Genomic DNA, 25984 nt, shown 5'->3' on the forward strand with positions numbered 1-25984 from the left:
GGCTGGTCTGACTACACTTTTATAAAACTTTCCTTTAACTTTTGCACTGATCCTCCTGTCACAAAGTATCCCTGATGACTTTCTCCAATTCATCCATGCTCACTGAATTCTATTACTGACTTCTGCATCCAGGTTTCCATTCTCACTCATAACAGAACCAAGATATTTGAAGGAGTTAACTCTCTTTATGTCTTCTTGGCCCAATTTCACTGTTCCCTGCCATTCCTCTCCACCTGTCCGCATATATTCTGTCTTTGTTCTGCTAATTTTTAAGCTTCTACTCTCAAGTTCTTCTCTCCATTTTCCTAGCTTGAGTTGGATACCTTCTCTTGTTAGAGCAGTCAGCACAATGTCATCAGCAAACATTGCACACCAAGGCACCTCTTCTCTAACTTCCGATGTTATAACTTCCATCACAATATCAAACACGTAGGGACTAATGGCTGAACCCTGGTGGAGACCAACTTTCACCTTGTACTTCTCAGTAGTTCCAACAGTGCTTCTTACTTGTGTGGTTGCCTCCTTTAATTAATTTTTTTAAATGTAATTGCCAGGCTTTGTCACTCGCTTCCCTCCTTTGTTTTTCCATTCTTTCCAGAAGCTAAGTTTTTTATTCCTTCAAGGTTAGGCCTCATTTTTTATTCTTCCTTTTTTTCTGTGTAAGTTGAAGCGGATATAAGTTCATCTTGCCTTCAAACTTGGAAGAAAAATACTGTAGTACATTATGTACTTAACATTTATTTTTTCTTGTTATGAAGTGTGTGAGCAGCATTTCATATGAAAGTAATGTTATATCCTGATGATATAGTGTCCTTGTTTACAGGAAGGGAGACATAAGTTTAGTAACTTACCATTAATATTAATAATAATTTCTTGAGATGTAGCCCATATTTCTTCTTTAGTGAAAAGTTTCCTCTTAACGTTAGGCTGATTGATCCAGCTTTGGAGGCTGATTGATCCTGCTCCAAAGCTTATCACTAAGAGAACAGCTGCATCAATCATTCCTAACCTCTCTTAATACATTGTTGTTCAATCCCCTTTAAAATATGATAGAAATGGCTTTATGTCTTTTATCATTGAAGGAAAATATTCCTGCACTTCTTTTTTCTATTAGTATTATAATGTCAATTTTGCAATTCACATTTGAAGAATCTTATAAAAGCTTTTATTTGCTTTAATTTTGTTAATATTTAAAAATTGTAATGGAGGAATTTCATTACTCCACAGTGGAGCTGAAATTATAATATTTGACCACCGAGATGGAGTGTCATCAACAAAGAAAATTCCATGGACAGCTGATGAAAATCGTAAGCCAGTAGCATTAGCTTTCAGTCCAACGGCTGAGTGGCTACTTGTTGCAAGTAAGTGTGTATGAAATGTAGTATGTATTGATGTTGGTTATTTATTTTAAGCCAAGTCATTTTCCTTTACCAGTTTTCTTTTGGGTTGTGATAGAACCATCTGTATTATACTGCCTTATATTTAAATTAGATTGCAGTGATTCTCATATTCAGGGTAAATGTCAGTATGATTTTCTCATCTTTAGGTGAAGATGGCACATTATTTGTTGTGCCTCTTGGGAAGCGTCTGGAACCAGGTATCAGTCGAGATCACCAATTCAAGACTGATGATGTCATGATCTTCCCTCCAAATGGTAGTCGGGCACGCCCAACTTCCTTGGTGTGGTAAGTAAAATTATATTGTACTATAGGTATTATAACCTTCTGTGTTACATTGTAGATAGTACTAAGGATCTTTGCAACAGTTTTGACCACTAGCTGCTTTGTTGTCTGCCTATTTCTTTTAATCCATCCATTTGATCTCTCCTTATTTTGTTGACAAGCCTCTTTAACTTTACTTTTCCAATTTTCAGCTCGTATTTAACCCTAATGGACGGATTGCTCCTCAGGAGTAGTAATAACAGCTTTGGGGTGGTGGACGGATTGATCCTGTACATAAACAATATTAAGCACCATCATTTTGTTTAAGTAACTTACCAAGTAATTACAGGCAGTCCGCAGCTTACGACAGCTTTGGCTTACGACAGCTTTGGCTTACGACGTTCCAAGTTTGCGACGCTTTTCAGTTATTATTTTATCAAAAATTATTTCCAGGCTTACAACACATGTTCTAGGGAGACCGGACAATTTGCCATAAACAAATTTGCCATAGGACAATTGATTGTAAGACATTTTGCCGTAAGAAAAATTGTCGTTAGGATATTTTGCTGCAAGGGCATTTCGCCGTAAAATGTATATGCTTTGTCATGTATAGATTAAAAAAAAGAATGAAGAAAGAGAGTGAGTGAGTGAGTCAGAGAGAAGGGTCGTTATAAATTTTGACACCGGTTAAATGTTTAAATGAGGTCATTACAAATTTGGTAGTTTACCATATTTTTTTTTTTTTTTTTTTTTTTTTATCTTAAACCTTTGTATTATCTACTTTTATCAGTTGAAACTTAAACCCCTACGATGCCGTACACTATCAAAAGCACCAGAGGTTGTGATAAGCTCGTAGATGATTCCAACTTCATTTACAGGCAAGAAAGAGAATATGGAGGCAAGGATTATTGGAAGTGTGTTGAAAAAACTGCAAAGCAAGAGTACATACAACACGGAATATTGAAGATATTTCAATCTGTAAAACTGTAAGTGAGCATACCCATCCAGCGAACCCAAGCAAACATAAAATGCAAAAAACAATTGCACATATGAAAGAAAATGCACTGAAATCCCAGCTAGCTTCAAGATCATTGATTGGTGCTGCATGCGAGGAATTAGAAAATGCAGGACGCTCTCTTATGCCATCAACTTCAAATTTGTCAAGAAACATAAGAAGATGGAGACAAAAAGAAGAAAAGGCCCCTCCTATTCCAAGAACAAGAATCGGTTATGTAATTCCCGAAGAATTTGCGTGTTTACAGAGCGGAGAAAGATTTTTACTTCATGATAGTGGAATGGAAGATGAAAACAGAATGTTGATCTTTGGTAAGATTGCAGGGTTACGATCTAGAAAGACATACAAATTGGGCATGCGATGGAACATTTAAGGTTTGTCCTGAAATCTTCTATCAGTTATATACTCTACATGTCAACATAGGACATGCATGCATCCCACGAGTTTACAGTCTCCTTCCGAATAAGACTAAGGAATCTTACAATACGTTTTTTCAAAAGGTTGAAGATTTACTTGAGTCCCTAGAACCTGAAAATCTAATGATTGATTTCGAACCAGCTAGTTTTTTAAGTTTTTCAGACATTTTCCCTTCTGCAAATGTAACAGGCTGTTATTTTCATTTCTGTAAGAATGTTTACAGAAAAGTGACAGATATTGGGATTAAGGTTCAATATCAAAGTGATTGTGCTTTTAATACAAAAGTAAAGTGCCTTATGGCACTTGCATTCATACCGCCTTCAGACATCATTGATGCATTTATAGAGTTGGTTGATGACGATGACTTACCACAAGAACTAGTTGCATATTTTGAAACTCATTACATTGGGGGAGAGAGAGGGAGGGGACCTCGTCGTCGTAGAGTTTCTCCAACTTTTCCTATCGAACTTTGGAATGTTTATCAAAGAACCCTAGATCAGCTGGCTAATACCAACAATGGAGTAGAAGGGTTCCATAATGCGGTTCAAGCATCTGTGACCAATGCGCATCCAAATTTATGGAAACTCATCAATGTATTGAAAAATGAAGAATATCTTTCTAAAAAGAATATAATCGATGCAGAAAGAGGTGAAACAGCAGTCAAAAAACAATACAAAAATGTTTATAAGCGCAAAGTAAGTATTGTCAGAGGTTATGATCAGAATGCAAAACAACATTATTTACGAGCAATTGCTATGAACTTACATGATTTTTAGCTTTGAATTTTTTTTTCGGAAAACTTTTTAAATAAAGTGTGTGGTCTTCATTTTTTTATCCTTTTCTTATATATAATTATAATTAAATGAATACATGAAAATCAATGAAAAGTGATAAATATACTTGAAGATAACTATATGAATATAGTTACATTGATATCTAAACAAAATAAGCTAAAAACTAAAATATACAATTTACGGCGAAATGTCCTTGCGGCAAAATATCCGTACGGCAAGTTTTCTTACGGCGAAAAGTCTTACAATCAATTGTCTTACGGCAAATTTGTTTACGGCAAATTGTCCTAGCTCCAAGTTCTAGGGTTACGACGCCGATCTGACTGAAGAAAAACGACTCCAAAAAGGCAAAATACTGTACATACTTGAGTAATATTCAACTGCATCTAATGTTCAACCCCATTTTTACTGCATATATTAGAACTTTAGCATATGTCCCTTATAATGTTGAGTTTTGATTGTGGCAATATGCCTAGCCTATGTTAGCAGTTGCTAATATTGCCTAGTCTAAGATTCTGACATCTAAACCTAAGAAGCTAAAGGCTTAGAGTATGCAAATGAAATGTATAAATAATCAGTAAGTATTCATTTCAAATAATTATTAATTAACCATTAACTATAATAAACAAACAAAAAAGCTTCCAACCTTTCCTTTACATACATGGTTTTGTCGACACTACGAGTAGCAAACGATCTCCAAGCAACCACTTTTACCTAGCACGCAGTATAGTAATCATAAATTTTCATTATCTCTCTCTAACTACTGAAACTACCAATCAGTATAATAACCATTCATTTCTATTCTTTATTCTATCTTTACCCAATGGAGATACTGACAGCTACAATGAAACATATGATGACATTATAACAGAAGAAGAATTCTAGAAAATATTTGCTGGCTTCGATGATAGCAGTCTTTGATAATTTTATATTTTATGATGTTTAATTCACAATTTTTTTTCATTAAATGTATTGGATGACTCATTTTTTCAATTTACAGCATCCTTTTACCGATGGAATAAAAAAAAATACACAATTCTCTGTGAATTGTGAATGAAGTTAGCTGACGAAATACAAATGGCGGCGCCTAGTAGATACTTTGTTTACGTTGGGGAAATGAATGTAGGCTGCACTTATTATAGCCTAGAACAGCCGTAAATTAAAAACAACATAACAATAATAATTGATTTTCAGATAAGTAAAACAACATTTATATTTATTGTCATGGTTATTATACAAAAATAAAAGTTTGTCGACTTCTGTGGAAGCAAATGCTGCTTTGTTGACTTCGTTGTCAGGAAATCCAGAGAATGTGGTAGGCTTAGCCTAGTCCCTAAAGTTTGCACTAGATCAACATAGAAACAACATAACAATAATAAAAGTTTCTCAAATAAGTAAAACAACATTTGTATTGTCTGGTGGCAGGAATTCCAAAGCTTAGGCTTAGCCTAGTGTCAAACACTTGCCCATTTCTAAAACTAGCCTGTACCGCATGCAATGTTCAGTCCCAAAATTTTAGGCCATAAAATTGGTCTTTAGATATCAAACCTTACAAGAATGTGTGCATTAAACAATATTTGAAGGTTTTTCTATGAAAACCAAAATAAAAATGCAGTTAACATAGTTTTCAATAGACACGCAAAGCATTCAAAGTAAAGTTTTCTTGGGATTTATGATGATTTTCGACAATTTTTCGGCTTACGCCGATTTTCGGCTTATGACGCATCTCAAAAACAGTACCCTGTTGTAAATGGGGACTGCCTGTACATAGCTAACTATTTCTAAGTACCAGCAGCTAAAATTTTCAAATCACAGCAGCAATTCTTTTGTTCCGGCGTAGGTTGGTACACCGCCCACTACCGGGAATAGTAAAAGACACTGCAAAGCTGAATTTTATTTCTACCGGCCTCCGACGAAGGTCATTAGCTGTAGCTTTCTTTGAATATGTATTTCGTCGTTCACTGAGAGTTTCCAGTACCTTCGGTGAAGTACTCTGAATTTTTTTCATTTCTATTCAACGTTTATTAACTAGTCAGGCATAATTAACCCTTAAACGCTGAGCCTCTATTTACCAAAGTGTCTGTCATATGCCGGCGGCGTTCGGGAGTTAGCACCAAAGTGGAAAAAAAGGTTTTTTCAAAAAATATTACGCTTAGTTTTTAAGATTTAAGAGTTCATTTTTGGCTCCTTTTTTGGTCATTGCCTGAAGTTTAGTATGCAACCATCAGAAATGAGGAAAAAAATATCGTTATAATATATAAATATTGGAATATATGACAGTGCAAAAAAAAAAATTTCATATATAATTGTATACAAATCGCACTGTGAGCAAACCAGTTAAGCTAATGAGTTAATTTATTTTTTGTTGTATTGTACACTAAATTGCAATGATTTTGGTATATAACAAAATGTAAAATGATCAAAGCAACACAGAGAAAATATTATCACAAAATGATGCATGAATTTGCAACGCGTGGACGTAAAAACAAGTTTTTCCAAAAATTCACTATAAATCGAAATATTGTGCTAGAGACTTCCAATTTGTTGCAAAATGAAAGTAATTGATTGAATATTACTAGACTATAAGTCTTTTAACTTACAATTGCAGTTTTTGACCATTTTGGTCGCGTTAAAGTTGACAGGTCAAATTTTTTCTATTATGATTTTATGAAAATATTTCAAAATTGATATAAGCTACAACCATGACTTATTTTTTGTTGTATTTTACATGAAAGTGTGCTTTTTTATATATAATACTTTATGTAACGGCTAATATAAAATGGTGCAAAAATTACGACAAAGTGACAAAAGAATTTCTGAGATTTTTGGCTGAGTTTCTGCGCGGAGGAAAAAGTTTTTTAAAAAATTCACCATAAATCAAAATATTGTGCTAGAGACTTCCAATTTGTTGCAAAATGATGGTAAATGATTGAATGTTACTAGAATGTAAGAGTTTTAGCTTACAAATGCATTTTACAGAAGGTTGAAATTTGGGCACTTTAGCGGTAAGCGCCTTAGTCCTTCCAGGCGCCCTCTGAGGGACTCAAGCGCCTCTCCTGGCAGGCGCCAGGATCATGGCAAGATCCAAGGGAGCAGCAGGCGCCTTACTCTTTCCAGGCGCCCTCTAAGGGACGCAAGCGCCTCTCCTGGCAGGCGCCAGGATCATGGCAAGACCCAGGTTAGCAACATGCGCTTTACTCATTCCAGGTGCTCTCTAAAGGACGCAAGCGCCTCTTCTGGCAGGCGCCAGGAGCCTGACTAGGCCCTAGTTAGCAGCAGGCACCTTACTCCTTCCAGGCACCCTTTAAGGGATGCAAGCGCCTCTCCTGGCAGGATCCAGGCTAGCAGAAGGTGCCTTACTCCTGCCAAGCGCCCTCAAGCAGACACAAACACCTCTCCTGACAGGATCCAGTATAGAAGTAGGCACTGTTCCCCGACCAAACACTCTTCTAGGGATAGAAGCGCCTCTCCTTCTAAGAGTTCTTCTCCTAGGAAGCTCTCTTCTCCGGCTACAACGTTGGAGGATGTTTCAGAAGAAGAATCCCCTAAGGATGCTGGGGTGTCTGACTACAAGAGACTTGCAGCTCTACTTCTCCAGAGTTTGGAGACTCTTTTTGTCCAGCTGACCCTTCCTCTCCAGGATCGCTGCTCTCGAGTACTAAATTGTTGAAATCCCCCTCCTTCGTCAGGATGCGCCCTACGCTGTCTATAAAAAAGGCTTTTAAGGGCTTAGAGGGGTGGATTCAGTCGAAGAAGGAAGCAGGGAAGACTGTTTTTTCCTGCCCTCCTTCCAAGCTTTCAGGGAAACCGGGTATCTGGTATGATACCAAGGAGCCGATGGGATTGGGTCTTCCCTCATTGGCTGATGCTGATTTCTCCTCACTTGTGGACTCTTCCAGGAGGCGTTCCCTGCTTTCGGCGAAGGCTTCTTGGGGAATGTGCGAGATGGACCATCTCCTCAGGGGCCTTTTTCGTACGTTAGAAGTTTTCAACTTCATGGATTGATCCCTAGGAGCTCTGGCCAAGAGGGCTCAAGATCCTGACTTCATCAGTATGGAAGAATTATCCAGCATCTTGTCCTGTTTGGACAAAGCGGTCATGGACGGATCTACAGAAACTGCGTCCCTCTTTGGATCAGGCATCCTGAAGAAGAGATCAGTGTACAGCTCCTTCCTGACCAAGTCTGTGTCTCCTATCCAGAGGTCCTCTCTACTGTACTCGCCCTTGTCGAGCCAACTTTTCCCTCAAGAGACAGTAAAGGACATCTCTAGGTCCTTATCGGAGAAGGCAACACAGGACCTTCTGGCCCAATCGGCTAAGAGATTGAAACCTGCGGTCCTTGTGACCAAAAGGGAGAAGCTTCCTTTCCAGCAGCCCTTTCGAGGGAAACTTGCACCTAGAGCCTCTCTCAGGAGTAGAAGACCCGAGAGGAGAGGGAGATCTTCGAAAAGATCATTCAGGAAACCCCAGTGAAGTGCGAGTCCTCCAGACCACAGTAGGTGCCAGACTGCTAAAATTTGCCAAAGTCTGGGCACAGAGAGGGGCAGACGCCTGGTCCCTCTCCATCCTCGAGAGAGGATACCTGATCCCCTTCAGGGAGAAACCTCCCTTGACAACAACTCCAAGGGATTTAGCGGCAAGATACAAGGATCCTGTACAAAACCAAGCCCTTCTGCAGTTAGTGGAACAAATGCTGGACAAAGAGGCCATAGAACAGGTACAAGAGCTCCATTCCCCAGGTTTTTATAATCGGCTGTTTTTGGTGCCGAAAACCTCAGGAGGGTGGAGGCCGGTTTTGGATGTAAGTGCTCTGAACTTCTTCGTAATAAAGAAGTTCTCGATGGAGACAACATCCTCTGTCCTTTCTGCGCTTCGTCCAGGGGACTGGATGGTGTCCCTGGACCTTCAAGATGCTTATTTCCATGTACCAATTCATCCTTCGTCCAGGAAGTACCTCAGATTCATGGTACAAGGAAAGGTGTTCCAGTTTCGGGCGATGTGCTTCGGGCTTTCGACGGCCCCTCAAGTGTTCACAGGCCTAATGAGAAATGTTGCGCATTGGCTGCATTTGGAGGGCATAAGGATCTCCCTGTATCTGGACGACTGGTTAATTCGTGCCCAGTCAAAAGATCGCTGTCTGGAGGACTTGTCACTAACTTTGGAAATGACCCAGTCCTTAGGACTGTTAGTAAACCTCGAGAAGTCCCAGCTGATTCCCCAGCAAAGCATTGTCTATCTGGGGATTCTGATGGATTGTCGGGGTTTTCAAGCCTTTCCATCCCAGGAAAGAAGAGATCGCTGCTTACAGAAAGTGTCAGTCTTCCTAGAGAAAGAACATTGTTCCGTGAGGGATTGGATGAGTCTTCTGGGGACCCTTTCCTTGATGGAACCTTTCATTTCTTTTGGAAGGCTGCACCTCAGACCCCTTCAGTTTTACCTGAGGAGAAATGGGATTAGAAGTCCCAAGACCTGTTGGACTCCTTCCATCTCTCGGAGAGGATAAAGGAGGATCTCCGTTGGTGGTTGGACCCACACAGACTGAACCAAGGCTTGTCTCTTCATGTACCGAGCCTTCGCCTAGTGTTATATTCAGATGCCTCGGAGTTGGGCTGGGGAGCAACTCTAGGAGTGAGAGAAGTGTCAGGCACCTGGAGAGGAGAACAGGTGTCCTGGCACATCAACAAAAAGGAGTTGGCAGCTGTTCATCTGGCCCTCCTACACTTCGAGTCTCGGGTCACAGGATCGGTGCTGCAAGTAAACGCAGACAACACCACAGCCCTAGCTTACATCAGGAAGCAGGGAGGAACACATTCCTTCTCCCTTTACAAGAAAGCAAGGGAGTTGCTTCTCTGGACCAAGGAAAGGAACATCACTCTCCTCACCAGGTTTGTCCAAGGGGAAAGGAATGTGAGGGCAGACCTTCTAAGCAGAAGAGACCAAGTACTTCCCACAGAATGGACTCTCCATCCAGAAGTTTGCAACAAACTGTGGAGCCTCTGGGGAAGACCAAACCTAGACCTGTTTGCGACACATTGGAATGCAAGACTGGAGAACTATTGCTCACCGATTTCAGATCCAAGGGTATTAGCAGTAGACGGTCTTCTTCTGGACTGGTCGGGAATCGACGGGTACGCTTTTCCCCCATTCAAAATCTTAGGGGAAGTAGTGAGAAAGTTTGCCTCCGCGGAAGGAGCAAAACTAACTCTGATCGCCCCTTTCTGGCCAGCTAAAGATTGGTGCACAGAGGTACTGGAATGGATGATGGATTTTCTCAGCTCGCTTCCACTCAGGAGCGATCTTCTCAAACAGCCCCACTTTGACAGATTCCACAAAAAGCTCCCCGCTCTCAATCTGACTGCCTTGAGACTATCGAAGGACCCGTCAGAGCGAGGGGTTTTTCACGCGAAGCTGCAAAGGCTATTGCAAGAGCCAAGAAATCATCTACCTTACGCGTCTACCAGTCGAAGTGGGAGGTGTTTCAAAGATGGAGCAAGGCTCAGAAAGTATCCTCTTCCAGTACCTCTGTAACAGACATCGCCGACTTCCTCCTTTACTTGAGGGAGAAGTGCAAGCTTGCTGTTCCACGATTAAAGGATATAGAAGTATGCTCTCCTTTGTCTTCAGGCATAGAGGCCTGAATATTTCAGAAGACAGAGACCTTCACGATCTGATCAGGTCTTTTGAAACTTCTAAAACCAAGAATGCTAGGCCACCCAGTTGGAACCTGGATGTGGTCCTAAGATTTTTAATGACAAGCAAGTTCGAACCTCCGCATACAGCCTCCTTTAGAGACTTAACCAGGAAGTCTTTGTCTATCTTTGCTCTGGCTTCAGCCAAAAGGGTAAGCAAACAGCAAGCTTTGGAAGACAAAGTTGGGTTTAAGAAGGACTCAGCAATTTGCTCCTTCAAACCCCTTTTCCTAGCAAAGAATGAGAACCCTTCCAAACCATGGCCAAGAAGTTTCGAAGTTACATTCTTCGATTACAGGAAGAGAATTAGAGAGGACTTTGTGTCCAGTCAGAAGCCTCAAATTCTACCTTGAGAGGAAGAGGCAACTAGGAGGTAATACGGAGAGTCTCTGGTGCCCGGTTAGAGATCCGAAGAGAGCCATTTCTAAGAATGCCCAAGCTTTCTTTATTAAGGACGTAATTAAAGAAGCACATTTTTCCTGTGAGGACGAGCACCTCAAGCTCCTAAGAGTGAAAGCACATGAGGTGAGAGCCATAGCGACCTCTTTGGCTTTTCACAAAAACTTGTCTCTTCAGACTCTGGTCGAGTCTACCTACTGGAGGTGTAATTCAGTATTTGCATCTCATTATTTGAGACGTACGTGTAACCTATGAGAAGTGCTTTTCACTTGAAGCATACGTATCTGCGGATTCGGTGCTGGGGCAGGGAGCTGAAGCTAATCCTATTTAGTTTAGTTTTTGTTAGCTAAGTATATATCTGCCGGGTAAGTAAGTACAAAACTTTATTGTAACATAACAATATCATTTTCATTTTCCTCATTAAATAACTTCAGAATGGGATATGTTCTATTATGTATTTTGGTGGTTCTCTCCATCTTCTCAACTGATTATGATGTGCTCATATTACCCTTACATTTCCTTCCTCATTCCTGTCTTCTAGCAGGTATCTCACTCCATTGGACCAAACTGTTTTCACTACATACGGACCTTCATACTTCTCTCGAACCTTCCTCACTGTCAGTCCTCCCTTCTCAACCACTTCCTTCAAGACCTTATCACCTGCTGTGAAACTCTTAAACCGTTCATTTGCCTGTCTCCACCTGCTCATCTCGCTCTCATATACCTCTCATAACTCATCACATACTCACTTGGAGGTATGCCTGTGCTTTCATGTACTGACCCATTATATATCGCTACCACTCTTTCTGACAACAAATCTCATTCATTCTCTCTATCGGTCAACATTCGTAACATCTCACTCAAGAGTCCTTATGGTTCGTTCTCCCAATCCATTCGCACTTGGCATACATGCTCGATACCCCAGTCTCCCAACATTTGCTCAAAAGGTTTACCAGCAAACTCTGGCCTGTTATCACTCAACATTCTTACCAGCTTCCTCACACATTCAGGCAACAAGACCATACTAATTACTCTTGCAACATTCTCACTAGTCTTACTTTTCACAGCTGCATAACTCGTAAACTTATTCCTATGATCTACCATGACAATTGCTCCTACATTTCCTCTTACAGTCACTATCAAAGGCAGTGGTACAGATTGGCAAACTAGCTCAGTGGGTAGGGTCAGGTTAAGAATGGAATAGTACATACTCCTTCCTACCTCAAATGGCAGAAGAATCCATTTGAGTTTGGGGTTTCTCCCTATATGTACTTCTCTTCGCTTCAAGGCTAAACAAAGATTTTACAGAATTTTTCCCTCCTGTCCTATTCCTTGGAACAGTATATGTAATGGAAAGTATACAGTGGACCTCCTGTATTCGCGTTCTCTGGATTCGCGGACTCGTACATTCGCTGATTTCTCTCGGGAACGTTTCCCCACATTATTTTGGGGAAAATTCGCACACACAGTATTTTTCTATAAGAAATATCCACAAATTCCTGGGTTTTTTTTATCAATTCCATCATAAAATGCCCTTTTTACATATTCAACTTACCTGTCAGATATATACTTAGCTATTAGACTCCGTCGCCCGACAGAATTTCGAATTTCGCGCACATGCTACAGGTAGGTCAGGTGATCTACCGCTCTGCCGCTGGGTGGCAGGAATAGGAACCATTCCCGTTTTCTATCAGATTTTCTCTGTCGGCCATACTGGTAACATCGTTGTTGGTATCTCCGGCTGGATTTTGTTTTTTGAATCGCAATTGATCTTCGTTTTGGACCTTTTGGTGACGTATTTGGATCGTTGGATTGGCATACGCTATTGTGGACCATTATTTGGAATTTGTATTGGATTTTTCATCATGATGTCTGACTGGAAGTGTGGTGAGAATGTGTGTGAATGAAGGGTGCAAGGTGAGGATGCCGAAAGCTTCGGTTGATCCTCACACTGTTTGTAGAGCGTGTAGAAAGTATGAATGCTCTATCGATAGCACTTGTCGTGAATGTGAGAGTTTAAGTGCTGAAGGGTGGAAGTCTCTAATTCTTACTTGAAGTTTAAGAGAGAGACCGGTTAAGGAAGTTTTCTTTCTTCCAAAACCAGCCTAGCTCTCTTTCTTCAGTGACTTTGTCAAGTAATTTTATACCCTCTTCTAATATGATGAATGCTCCTTCTAATATTTCAGGACCTTCACCGAATGCAGATACTACGGAATCTGCTTCGGAAATTGCAAGTCTTAAAGCCGCCCTTATGAAAATGGAGCGTAAAATGGCGGCTATTGAACGTAAATAGAATATTAGTGCTGTGGATAGTGATGTGAGTGTCCCCAGTGCAGTGGAGGAGGCGTCTAATTGGCTCCACAACGCTCCCAGGCCTAGACCTCTTTCAAGCTCCCAAGCCCAGAGGAGAAGGAATGTCAAAAGCCGTACGGAGGTTGTGGAGAATCCCCACCAGTCAGACGTCTCTTCGGCAGAATCTGTAACACCGCAGACTGCCAAAGAACGCTATAGGAAAAGCGTTCTCCGTGAATGTTTTTCATCATCTGAAAATTCTTCTCCCAAGCGAGGATGGAGATCGGTGGATCTTTCTCGTCCCCTGAAGAGGAACTGGGAAGAAACTAGATTAAATTCGAGTCCGGAACAATTTTCGGAGGATTTGCCGTCAGAGAACAAGACAGCAAAAAGAAGGCTATCTCCCACAAAGTCATGGGAAATGGAGAAAGACTGCTCTCCTTCCCCTCCTGTAGACCAAAAGACTGAAACTACTAGAATATTGAAGAATATGCAGGAGTCAGTTGCTTCTCTGGTCAGAGTCCTGTCTAGAGATCCTCCCAGAAGAAAGGATTCTCGTCTTCCGGTAAAGAAATCTAAGCCTCCTTATTATGAGACTCCAAGAAAAGAAGTTTCTTCTTCGGATGAGGAGTCTTCAGTTTCGTCTATCTTACACAGACCCACTAAACGCCGTGTTCAAGCACCAGCCAGGCGCTCCAAAATTTGAACTCCTATCAGGCGCAAAGCGCCAGCCGAGCGCCAAGCGCCAGCCAGGCGCAATACACCATCCGGGCACGAAGAGCCAGGAAGTGGTTTTTCTTCAGATGAATATGACAACCGGAAAAAGTTTGCAGAAGCTCCGGATAACAGAAAAGAAGCATTCAGGGATAATGATATCTACTCAAATGAGGCGCAAGACAGACATGAAGCGCCAGCCAGGCGCAAGGCGCCAGTCAGTAGCAAAGGAACTCCAGGTGGACATATAATGTCTTCAAATAGTGATTCTCCTGGAATTAGAAGTCCTTCTCATAATAGGGAGAATGTAACTCCAGAAAGGGAACCTGGTCCTTCGAAAGTGACAGTTTCCACTTCCATGTCTCAGGGAAGATCTGTGGAAAGGAAAGAGAAGACTTCTAGATCTGTTAGTCTCTCTCCTTCCAGAAGTATTTCTCCTAAGGAAGCAAGATCTCCAGATAGAGATTCTCCCAAAAGAACTCGCTCCCCTTCTATGGTAGAATTGGAAGACGTGTCGGAGTAGGAAACCCCAACCAACGAGGGTGTTTCCAATTATAAAGTATTGGCTTCTCTTCTCCTTCAAGAGTTTGGAGATTCTCTAAGCCCTGCAGCTCCTCCTTCTCCTAGATCTCTTTTCTCGAGTACGAAAACTCCGAAGTCCTCTTCATATTTAAAAATGAAGCCAGCCATTTCAATGAAGAAGGCGCTTCAATCCTTAAATACATGGATGAACTCAAAGAAGGAAGCTTTAAAAACAGTTTATTGCTCTCCTCCCTGTAAGCTCGGAGGTAGGAGAGGGATATGGTATAGAACGGAGGAAGCAATGGGGCTTATGCTTCCATCTTCCGCGGAAGCTGATTTTTCAAGCTTAGTTGAAGCGTCGAGGAGACACGCGTTGAACTCGGCGAAAGCTTATTGGAGCATGTCAGAGTTGGATCAGCACCTTAAGGGACTTTTCCATGTATTGGAAGTTTTTAACTTACTGGATTGGTCCCTTGGGGTGCTGACTAAAAGGGCCCAAAGAACCTGGACCGTTTTGGACCCTGGAAGTTTCCTTACATAGTAAGATTTATCCTGTATGGATAAAGGCAAGTACAAGATGGTTCGGAGGGAGAGCTGTAACATCCCTATTTTGGAATCGGGAATTGTGAAGAAGAGGATCGTTTGTTTTGGATCGTTCCTTAACTGAAACGAAAGTGGTATCTCCTTCCCAGAGGGTCACCCCCTCTTGTATGCTCCTCTCTTTGGAATCAAACCTTTTTCCATCTTCACTTGGTGAAAGGATATCTCAAGGTCTCATTTCTGAAAAGGTCAAAACCTAAGATCTCTTGTTGGTTTAATCCACCAAAAACAAGAGGCCAAGGCCAGCAGTAACCTAGTTTTTGAGCAAATGAAGGCTGCTGGTTACGACCTATTTTGCCCTTGATTTCGGAGAGGCCCTCCGGGCCTCTCTTGACCCTCCAACTAAAATGGAAGAACAATCCGGATAGAAATGATGGAAAACGGTCCTCCTTTCCTTTCGGCCCTTCAAGAAGTCGAAGTTACCACGAAGTTCCTCCAAGCCATCTGTAGGGGTCCCAGACGTCCTATAAAACTTTGTAGGTGGGGCCTGGGCATTAAGGGAAGCCGACCCTATTGGACGACCTTTTTCTGTTCTGGAAAAGGGATACATTATACCCTTTCTAGACAGACCACCTTTGTCAACATCTCCAAAGGAACTGTCGGCAAAGTACAAGGACCCTGTTCTGAGAGACACACTTCTTCAGATGGTAATAACGATGAGGAACAGAGGCAATAGAAGAGGTTCAGGATCCATTCTCCCCGGGGTTTTACAACCGCTTGTTCTTAGTACCGAAGGCATCAGGAGGATGGAGACCGGTCCTGGATGTGAGCATCCTGAACCGTTACGTGGAAAAGAAGAAGTTCTCCATGGAGACATCTGCCTCGGTGCTTTCAGCCCTGCGTCAGGGAGACTGGATGGTCTGGCTGGACCTTCAGGATGCATACTTTCATGTTCCAATTCACCCATCGTCGAGGAAGTATCTCAGGTTTATGATACAAGGAAGGATCTACCAGTTCAGGGCCTTGTGCTTCGGCCTCTCCACAGCTCCGCAGGTTTTTACGTATCTGATGCGGAACGTAGCCAGATGGCTACATCTGGAAGGCATAAACATCTCCCTATACCTGGACGATTGGCTGATAAGAGCCAGATCACAAAAGCAATGTTTGGAGGATCTACAGAAAACTCTGGATTTGACAAAGTCTTTAGGATTGCTCATGAATCTCGAGAAATCGCATATTGTCCTGAGTCAGGACTTAGTCTATTTGGGGATTCAGATAAATTCTCGGGATTTTCGGGTTTTTCCTTCCCAGGAAAGAATACTTCGAGGGATTCAGAAGGTCACGACCTTCCTAAAGAAAGAAAGGAGTTCAGCCAGGGAGTGGCTAAGCCTTCTAGGGACTCTTTCTTCCCTAGAACAGTTCGTGTCCCTAGGGAGACTTCATCTACGCCCACTTCAATTCTTCCTAAGACGATCGTGGAGTTGGAAAAAGGGGCGACTGTCGGACACTTTCTCTATTCCAATAGAAGTGAAGAAGCACCTGAAGTGGTGGCTGCACCCTCTAGAAAAGAACGAGGGAATGTCTCTAGAGGTTCGGAACCCAGACCAAATCTTGTTCTCAGACGCCCCAGAGATGGGATGGGGAGCGACTCTAGGAGTAAGAGAAGTGTCGGGCAAATGGGAGAAAGAGCAAAAGGATTGGCATATAAATGCCAAAGAACTATACGCAGTGTTCCTGGCACTGAAGTCCTTCGAAACAGAAGTAAGAAATCAGGTGATACGAGTTAACGCAGACAATACCACGGCGTTGGCTTATATCAGAAAACGGGGGGACGCACTCTTTTTCCCTGTACGAAATAACGAGAGATCTGTTGTCATGGGCGAAGGAGAAGAACATTACCCTCCTAACCAGATTTGTGAAGGGAGAAAAGAATGTAAGGGCAGACAGACTCAGCAGAAAAAATCGAGTTCTCCCCACGGAGTGGACTCTCCACGAGCAAGTGTGTCAAAGCCTGTGGACCCTGTGGGGCAGGCCACAAATAGATTTATTTGCGACATTCCTATCAAAGAGAATAGAGAACTTCTGCTCCTCAGTGGAAGACCCGAGAGCGATAGCGGTGGATGCCATGCTACTGGAGTGGTCAGGCCTCGATGCTTACGCCTTCCCTCCATTCAAGCTACTAGGTGTAGTAATGAAGAAATTTGTAGCATCAACAGGGACGAGACTAACTCTCATCGCCCCATTTTGGCCCTCTCAAGATTGGTTCACAGAGGTACAGGAATGGACAGTGGACTACCCAAGATCTCTTCCAAACAGGATAGATCTTCTCAGACAACCCCACTTCGAGAGGTACCATCAAAACCTCCCCGCTCTCGCTCTGACTGCCTTTCGACTATCGAAAGATTGGTCAGAGCGAGAGGTTTTTCAAGCAAAGCTTCGAAAGCAATTGCTAGAGCCCGAAGATCGTCAACTATTCGGGTCTATCAATCGAAGTGGGATGTGTTCAGAAGATGGTGTAAGAAGAATAAACTGTCCTCCTCCGATACCTCTGTGACCAATGTAGCCGATTTTCTGTTATTCCTTAGAGAGGAATCCCATCTTTCGGTTTCGACTATAAAAGGATACTGAAGCATGCTCTCGGCAGTTTTTAGAAACAGGGGTTTAAATTTGGCGGAAGATAAAGATCTACACGATCTAATAAGATCGTTTGAAACATCTAAATCTATATCTTCGGTTCCTCCAAGCTGGAATCTAGATATAGTACTTAAATTCCTTTCGTCAGAGAAATTTGAACCTTCCGACCGTGCCTCGTTCAGAGATTGGACGAGAAAATGCATTTTCCTCCTTTCCTTAGCTACGGCTAAAAGAACAGGTGAAATCCACGCTCTCGACTCTCGGGTGGGTTTTAAGAAAGATGCAGCCATCTGTTCTTTCCAGACTCTATTTCTGGCCAAGAACGAAAACCCTTCAAAACCCTGGCCTAGGAGTTTTGAGGTGAAAAGTCTTTCAACCTTGGTGGGAGAGGAAATTGAAAGAATGTTATGCCCTGTTAGAGCTCTTAAGTTCTATCTCAAAAAGAAAGTAGAGCTAGGGGGATGTAAACAAAGTTTGTGGTGCGCAGTTCGTGATACGAAGAGACCGATGTCCAAAAATGCGTTTGCATATTTTGTCAGAAGTGTTATTACGGAAGCTCACAGCAAATGCGCAGATGATTCCTTAAAGACTTTATGAGTAAAGGCTCATGAGGTAAGAGCTGTGGCCACATCTTTATCTTTCCAGAAGAACATGTCCATGAAAGACATAATAAATGCGACCTACTGGAGATGCAACTCGGTATTCGCATCACACTACCTTAAAGATGTTAGAGTTACCTATGAGAAGTGCTTCTCTCTGGGTCCTTTTGTATCAGCGGATACAGTGCTGGGACTTGGAACGCATACCGATCCTTAAAATTTAAATATTAGAATTTTATAATTGTACGGAACCATTCCCGTTTTTTATCAGATTTTCTCTATACCATCTGTCTCCTGAGGGGAGGATGGGTGGGCATTACGTAATTGTATATATCTGCCAGGTAAGTATGTATAAAACTTTATTGTATCATAACAATATTATTTTTATACATTCAACTTCCCTGTGAGATGGGTTCCCGGTTTCTACTTACATAGGGGCTTGATGTCGCACAGGCGGCCGTTGCCTTTGTTAAGTAAGAAGCTGTGAGTATATCTTACAGGCTGGGCTGTACAAGAGACTGTGTCTTTTATGGTACGTAAACCTCCTTTTTGAGACAGGTTTCTGGTTTTCTACTGGCAAGGGTGCTTGATGTCGCACAGGCGGCCGTTGCCTTTGTCAGTAAGGAACTGGAAATGTGGCTTATAAGCCGAGTTGTACAAAAGACTTTGTCTAATATTGTACGCAAACCTCTCTTTTGAGACAGTGTCAAGGTTTTCTACTGGCAGGAGTGCTTGATGTCGCACAGGCGGCCGTTACTTTTGCCAGTAAGAGACTGCGAATAGGTCTTAGAAGCTGGGTTGTACAAAAGGGATTTTGACGTAAGGAAAAATCTATTTCTGGCGATTGTTCGTGTCGCCAGCGAAATAAATTCCTTTAATATCCATTATTTCTAAGGTAATGTACTAACACATACCAGAGAATAAATAAACTAAAGAAAAGGTCAGTACTACTGACTCGCTCACCCTCCAAGAGGGTGTCGGTATGAACACTATGGCGAGTGAGGACCACTACCACGAACTGCTTGCCAATAGAAATCTCCCACTACAAAATCCCCACTAGAGGGGAGCCGACCCACAGAGTGGGCAGCAACTACTACTACTCCATCCCATGCTGCCAGACTGCTGCGCCTCTGGTGGCCATCCTGAAGTTAGCAGACAATCTTGAGCGTTGGGATGGGCAGGGCGGATTTCGCTGGCGACACGAACCAATCGCCCAGAAATAGATTTTTCCTTACGTCAAAATCCCTTTCTGGGCTCAGTTCGTGTTGCTGCGCGAAATCGTACCAGAGAAATAGCACAAGATTGGTAAAGAACAAAATAAAACAGACAAAAAAAAAGGGTCTCAAATAAAAGATAACATAAAATGAAGAAATATAATTGCTAATAGAATATACATATACACAATGATACAAAATAGAAATATTACTTAAAATTAACTTAAGGTTAATAATATTTCTTAAAATTAACTTAAATTTAACATATATATCAGGGCTTACGTGGAATATATGTTGAGATTAGTATCTGTGTATAGTTAATATGTACAAAGAAATTAAAGCAATTATAACATAAATTGAATAGAACAAACTTCAACAATAATCTAATAAGGAATGTATATGACTTAGTATACACCCGTAACCATTGTAAATAAGATGTGTACCACCCTAGCATAAAAATAAGGGGATCACATCAAAGAGATCATTATATACAATCAATTGTGAGTGACCCTAGCAAAAAAATAAGGGGCACCCACTATACCATCATAAGAGCAGCTAAGACTCAAGGTTAAACGTAGATGAACATGGCAGGTATAGACGAACTGTTGGGTGAGATAGGTAGAAAGGAGAACTGGATCTTCTACTAAAGATTAAGCAGAGTCGGGGAAACTATGTTTACCCGCCGCAACTGCTGAAAATTTCAGAGCTTCCAAGGACTTTAAGTAATGACGCTTAAATACTGTCGGCGATTTCCATCCAGTATACTTTTTTTAAATCATCGAAATTCATGTGTTGGAAATAGTTAATTGAGGTGCTACTGCCCTGACATCATGTGCTTTAGGGAAGGAATCAGGATTGGCTTGCTTAATAAAGTACAGGATCTGTTGCCTGATGCCTTTAATAGATAAAGTACCACCTTTTTCTCTCTTAAATTAAAGAGAGGACCCGATGAGGATGAGGATGTCCTGGACAGAAAGGCTCGTAAGGTCAATACTGACAAAGAGAAATATCTTGTGGAAGGGGTACAACCTTCCACGGTTCCCACCTCATCAAAGGATCTTCATTCTTTGCTATAAAACTACGTTCCGGAGAAAGTAGAACTTCCCCTGTGGGAAGAAAAATAAATTCAACATGATCCAGATCTCTGGATAATGCCGACAGTTCTGAAATTCTAGCTCCTGAAGCCAAGCTTAATAAAAATAGAGTTTTTCGAGAAGTAAGAGTCTGTCAAGTCTATGCTGAAACCGAGTTGAAAAATCTTTTTCAAGGCTGACTTGTTTGTCGTAATAGTGCTAGCTGCTAAGCCTTTTTCAAATAAAGATCTGAAAAAGGATATAGCTGAATTGATTGTCATGATTCTAATATCTGATTCTCTCAGGAAGGTTGCTAACTTTTTGACTGCAGCATCATACTGTCTCAAAGTTGATCTCTTTTAATCAGATTCCAGAAGAGAATATTTTGAGGATCGATATTCGCATCTCTTTTAGCCGCAAACTTCATGAAGTCCATAAAGTTAGGGTTTTGAGAATTCCTGAGGAAGCGAACACAGTCTTCGTTTGTACTGACTGGGAGAGCCTGGGAATTGGGAATTCGAAGAGGACGAAGACCCAGTTCCAGAATGAGAGGGTACCATTGCTCTTCGGCCAGTCTGGGGCTACTAGAGCCACTTGACCCTTGAACGTCCTGAGTTTGTTCAGCACCTTCAGGAGAAGATTCACTGGAGGAAAGACATAAATCTTCTCCCAGTTTGTTCCAGTCTATGGACAGGGCGTCCGTGGCATAGGCCAGAGGGTCCTGGTTTGGGGGCCACACTAACATGGGAGTTTGTGGTTCGCTTGGGATGCGAATAGATCTACTTGTAGACCTGGAACCCTCCGAAGGATCCATTGGGAACGAACTGTTTGTCCAGTGACCATTCCGACTCCAGAGGAACTGACCGGGATAGAGCATCTGCTATGACGTTTCTCACTCCAGCTATATGGGTGGAGGAGAGGTGCCAACTGAACTTGTCCGCCAGGGAGAAGATGGCTACCATGACATGATTCAGATGACGTGACTTGGAGCCTCCCCCCTGTTTACACAATGGACTACCACTGCGCTGTCTAAAACTAGCTTTATGTGGGAGTTTCTTTGGCCAGACGTAACCTTTTTAGAGTCAAGAACACTGCCATTGCTTCCAGTACATTTATGTGAAGCTGACGGAACTGGGGTGACCAGGTTCCTTGAACCTTCTTGAACTGAGAATATCCTCCCAGGCCCGCTTAATGAAGCGTCCGTGTGGATGGTAATCCCCGGAGGAGGAAACTGAAGGTGGGGTACTGATATTGACAGGTTCTTGACTTTTGACCAAGGGCGTAGACGATTCCGCAGAATCTGAGGGACTGATGATAATTTGTCCCTGGACCTGGACATTTGCTCGTGAGCGCCAGATTCTGGTTAGGTCTTTCAGTTTGGCTTTCATCAAGATGTGTTGTCACTGATGCAAACTGGAGTGAACCCAGAATCCTTTCCTGGGTTCTCCTTGAAGCAAGTTTGTGGCCTAGAAATTGCTTTACTGACTTCGCTATTTCTTTTTCTCTTTGGCTGATGGAATCGACAGAGTAGGGAGGATAGATTTCCATTGAATGCCCAGCCACTGAAAGTTTGACTCCGGAGTGAGTCTCGATTTGGTCCTGTTTATCTTGAACCCTAGATATTCCAGGAAACTGGATTACTTTCAGTGTTTGCTTTGCGACATTCCTCGACTGTTGGAGCCCAAATTAACCAATCGTCGAGATACGCTACTACCATGATCCCTTGCGATCTTAGTTGTTGGACGACCACTTCCGCCAACTTCGTGAACACCCTGGGTGCTACGTTCAGACCGAGGGACTACCTTGAAGGAGAATGCTTGATCTCCTATCTGAAGCCCAGATAAGGGCGGAAAGTGTCTTGCAATAGGGATATGAGTAGTATGCGTCTGTAAGATCGATAGAGTGGTGACGGCCCCACGGGAAAGTAAGGTCCGCACCACCTGCGAGATGGTGAGCATCTTGAACTTGTCGCAGCGGAATGGCCAAGTTTTAAACGGGACAAGTCTAAGATTACCCTTCTTTTTTGTGAGCCTTTTCTTTGGACGCTGAACAAGCGCCCTTGAAACTTTAATCTGTTGACTCTCGCTATTGCTCCTTTCTGAAGGAGGTCCTCCGCATACTCCGTCATTCTTTGGATGGAAGTTGAAGGAAAGGTCTGGGTGGGGGCGGATTCGCCACCCAACTCCAACCCAGGCCTTTCGACACAATACTTTGTGCCCATTTGCTGAATCCCCACCGGTGGCGGAAGAGAAACAGCCTCCCTCCTACCTGGAAGTTCTCATTGATGCTGGTAGCCTCCGCGGCCTCCCCGGAAGTGTTTTCCTCTATTAAGGGACCTTCCTGATCCTCTCTGACCGAAAGGATCGCTTACCTCTGCCTCCCCTACCGAGCGGTCATACTGCTGAAAGGCCTGGCCTTCGAACACTTGGTTGAAGGCTGGGGAGACAGCGTAAGAAGTGGAAGGTTGAGGCTGGGGGAAATCACATAGATAGGCTGTGATTGGGCCTTGGAGGTAGAGGGTTGGGCCGCCTGCACCAACGGAACAGCCGAAACAGGCTGGGCGAAGCGTTGCTGTTTCTTTTGATAAGCTGGAAAACGTCTGGGTTTCCTCTGAGCCTTACCCTCACTGCTTGGTCTTGGCGTCTCTTTTGCAGTGAGACCCCAACGATCCTTAAGGCTTTGGTTAAGCCTTGTAGCTTCCGCCTGGACCTCCTTTACAATTGCATCGGGGAAGAGGTCTGCTCCCCAGATGTTTGATGAAAGCAACTTATTCGGTTCATGCCGAATAGTTGCTTCCTGGAGGACATGCTTCCGACAATTCGTTCTGGCTGTGGCGAACTCAAACATGTCAGACTGTACCGTTTGAGTCAGTGACTTGGTGATCAGCTTGAATAGTGGCTCGGAACCGTAAGCAATGGTAGCCACTTCTGTCATGGCCATGGAGTTAATAGACCTGGCCAGCCTAGACTTGGCCTCAAACTCCGCCTGAATGAGGCTGTCCGAAGTCTAGGCAGCTTCTCACCAAACTGCTCCATAGCACAGTCTGGTTTGAGTTTGCCCGCCGAAAAAGTGTTGGGCAGGTCTTCCCACAAATCTCCAGTTGAGGGAAAGTAAAGGAGATGTAGGTCCGCTTCCTTTAAGCTGCGGTAAACGACTCCCCCTTTTGGTTTTGGGGCCGCTGGGATAGTGACCGTAGCGATCTGGTAAGGAAGGGAAGCGAGTTCCCTCTTCCATTGTGAAAATGGTGAATGGACTCTAAAGGGTTGTATCTTCGTATTAGAACAATCTATGTCCTCTAAGCACCTGAGCCATTCTCTTTGAGCCTGGTCACGTGAATAGAGGACTGCTCTTAGGGACCTTGTCATCTCGCGTCATGGCAGCGGCAGTGAGTCTGGCGTAGCCAATGAACGGCGGTTGTAGATCCTCCGGGTAGAACTCGAAGTCCTCAATCCTTCGAGTTCCACACTCCGGGATAGAAATAAGCCCGTCCTGGAAGGGGGCGTATGACGCCACCCTCCAGGGGTTATTCATAGAGAACGGAGGCAGAGAGTCATGAGGAGGAAGCTGAGCTATACCTGTGCCGAAAGGTGGGGGAGTAGCTAGCGGAGCCTGGCTCAGTTCGGCGATAATGTTATTTCCTGGGAGTTAATACCTGTCGGACAACCGGGAGAACATCTGCTCCATACTGTTTTTGAGAGAACCGACCAAATCCCCCATGTGTTGCAACAGACCAGCATTGGGATCCAAAGCCGGAGCTGCTGCGGAGGTGGTCGGGTAACTCTGAACAGGTACCAAAGGAAGAGGAGAAACGGCTGACTCCGCTGGAGTATGTGATCTCTCCTTGGAAGATCTACTCCTTGAGGATTTGGAGCCGGACCCAGAAGCTCTAGACCTCTCTGCTCCGGGTTTGTAGCCGGAGACTTGCGAGATGTTTGACGCCGACGACGTCTTTTTAGACGACGACGACGTCTTACTCAGGGTTTTCACAACCGTCTGTCCTTTGACCTTAGGTCTTACGGAAGCAATCAGGAGAAGTATAAAGGAGCTCAGCTCCTGTAAAGCCTTGGAAGGAAGCTGGAGAGTTTGCAGGAGTAGAAGACCCAGTGGCGCCCAAGGGAAGCCCTTGGGCGTCCAACGTACTCACCTCGACCAACAGGTCGTCAACACCTACCATTGGTTCAATATTTAGATCCAGTGTCGCGACTTCCGACGAGATGTCCTGGCCTGGTTCAGTCAACGAAGCGCGAGCTGCTGCTGAATTGCCGCTATAGTCGGGGCTGCCTCTGCTGGGTCGACGTAACCCGTTGACTTGCCGCCGGGGAAGATCAGGACCGCCAACCTCTTCTCAAGGATGTAGGGCTGTCCCTTGGCGGCGTTCTTGAACAAAACCGCCGAACCCAAGCCCGCAGGGTTGCCAGGGCGGTGTCTCTAACAGCGGGAGCCTGGAAGAGAGGGTATTTGTTAGTTTTTTAAGTTTAAACTTAAATTAAAACTTAAGTAATAGGTTAAACTAAAATTATAGAGGATGCGAGATCCCATATAAAACAAGCTTAAGTGTAAAATAAGAGATTAAAATTAAATTAAGAACTATAACCTTGTAGGGATTAGCGAACGGAGTTGGGAATACTTACCCCGTCTAAGAGCTGGCTCACCAGATTCGTAGCAAATAGTGCAGGTCTCGTGAAACCAGACTTGAAGGTTCCCATGCGGAGTCGCGCATGGAGCATGGGATCTGCAGACTTCATGCCCACAGGGGTCCTGGAGCATGGCATTGCATCCGGATGCTCACAGTTGGTGGTCTGTAAGTGAAAAGATACATGAGCATCCTAAAAGATATCACTTACAGGCTAGAGGTTAAAAGAACTCCGCTGCATGCCGGAGCGCGAAAAAATTTTGGGCATAACCCCTCCCTTACGCCTGAATAGGCTAGAACCCCGGAGAGATCCGTGTGAGCAGGCAACGGAGGGATTTGGCTTAAGGTAGCTTAAATTAAACTTACTATAGTTTAAATTAAATACCAATACTTAAACCTATAGCCATAGAACGTACCGGACTAAGTCGTGCGCGGCGGAGTTCGTGTCGCGATATCAGCGCGACGGGTGGTTAGTAAAGACCAACTGTATGCCGCAGTCCGCCCGTCAGGGTGAACTAGCACCTTTCCATGTGGATGCCGGAGCTCCGTAAGTAAAGAGCACAGTAGCTGGGCGAAAGGGCGAGAGGGCGAAACAGGACTCGAGCTAGCAACAGAGCGACGGAGTAACGACGGAGGGGGGGAAGGCCAGTCCCCCCCCCCCTTAGTGCATCCGAGCGTGCCGTGAAGCCAGAGAGCGGTCGAGTCCAGTCTGGGTCTGTCCAGCCCCCCTTACTCCCTCCGCCTAGGGAGAGAGGGAGGCAGGCACGGGTATGTGGAGCGAGCGTGGACAG

General features: G+C 43.5%; 2 protein-coding genes across 2 annotated transcripts in view; one reads left to right on the forward strand and one right to left on the reverse strand.

Annotated features, from left to right (window-relative positions):
• LOC135224546 (uncharacterized) overlaps positions 1-25984 on the reverse strand; it is a 387606-nt gene that overhangs the window by 191038 nt on the left and 170584 nt on the right. The window lies entirely within an intron of this gene.
• The window catches only part of LOC135224545 (uncharacterized), a 202735-nt gene that overhangs the window by 26785 nt on the left and 149966 nt on the right, over positions 1-25984 (forward strand). Inside the window, exons 2-3 of the mRNA XM_064263642.1 lie at positions 1228-1361; positions 1547-1685. Of these exons, the coding sequence (XP_064119712.1) occupies positions 1228-1361; positions 1547-1685 (273 nt within the window). The remainder of the gene's footprint in view (positions 1-1227; positions 1362-1546; positions 1686-25984) is intronic.

This window comes from Macrobrachium nipponense, chromosome 12 (assembly GCF_015104395.2).
Source record: "Macrobrachium nipponense isolate FS-2020 chromosome 12, ASM1510439v2, whole genome shotgun sequence".
Classification (NCBI taxonomy): Eukaryota; Metazoa; Arthropoda; class Malacostraca; order Decapoda; family Palaemonidae; genus Macrobrachium; species Macrobrachium nipponense.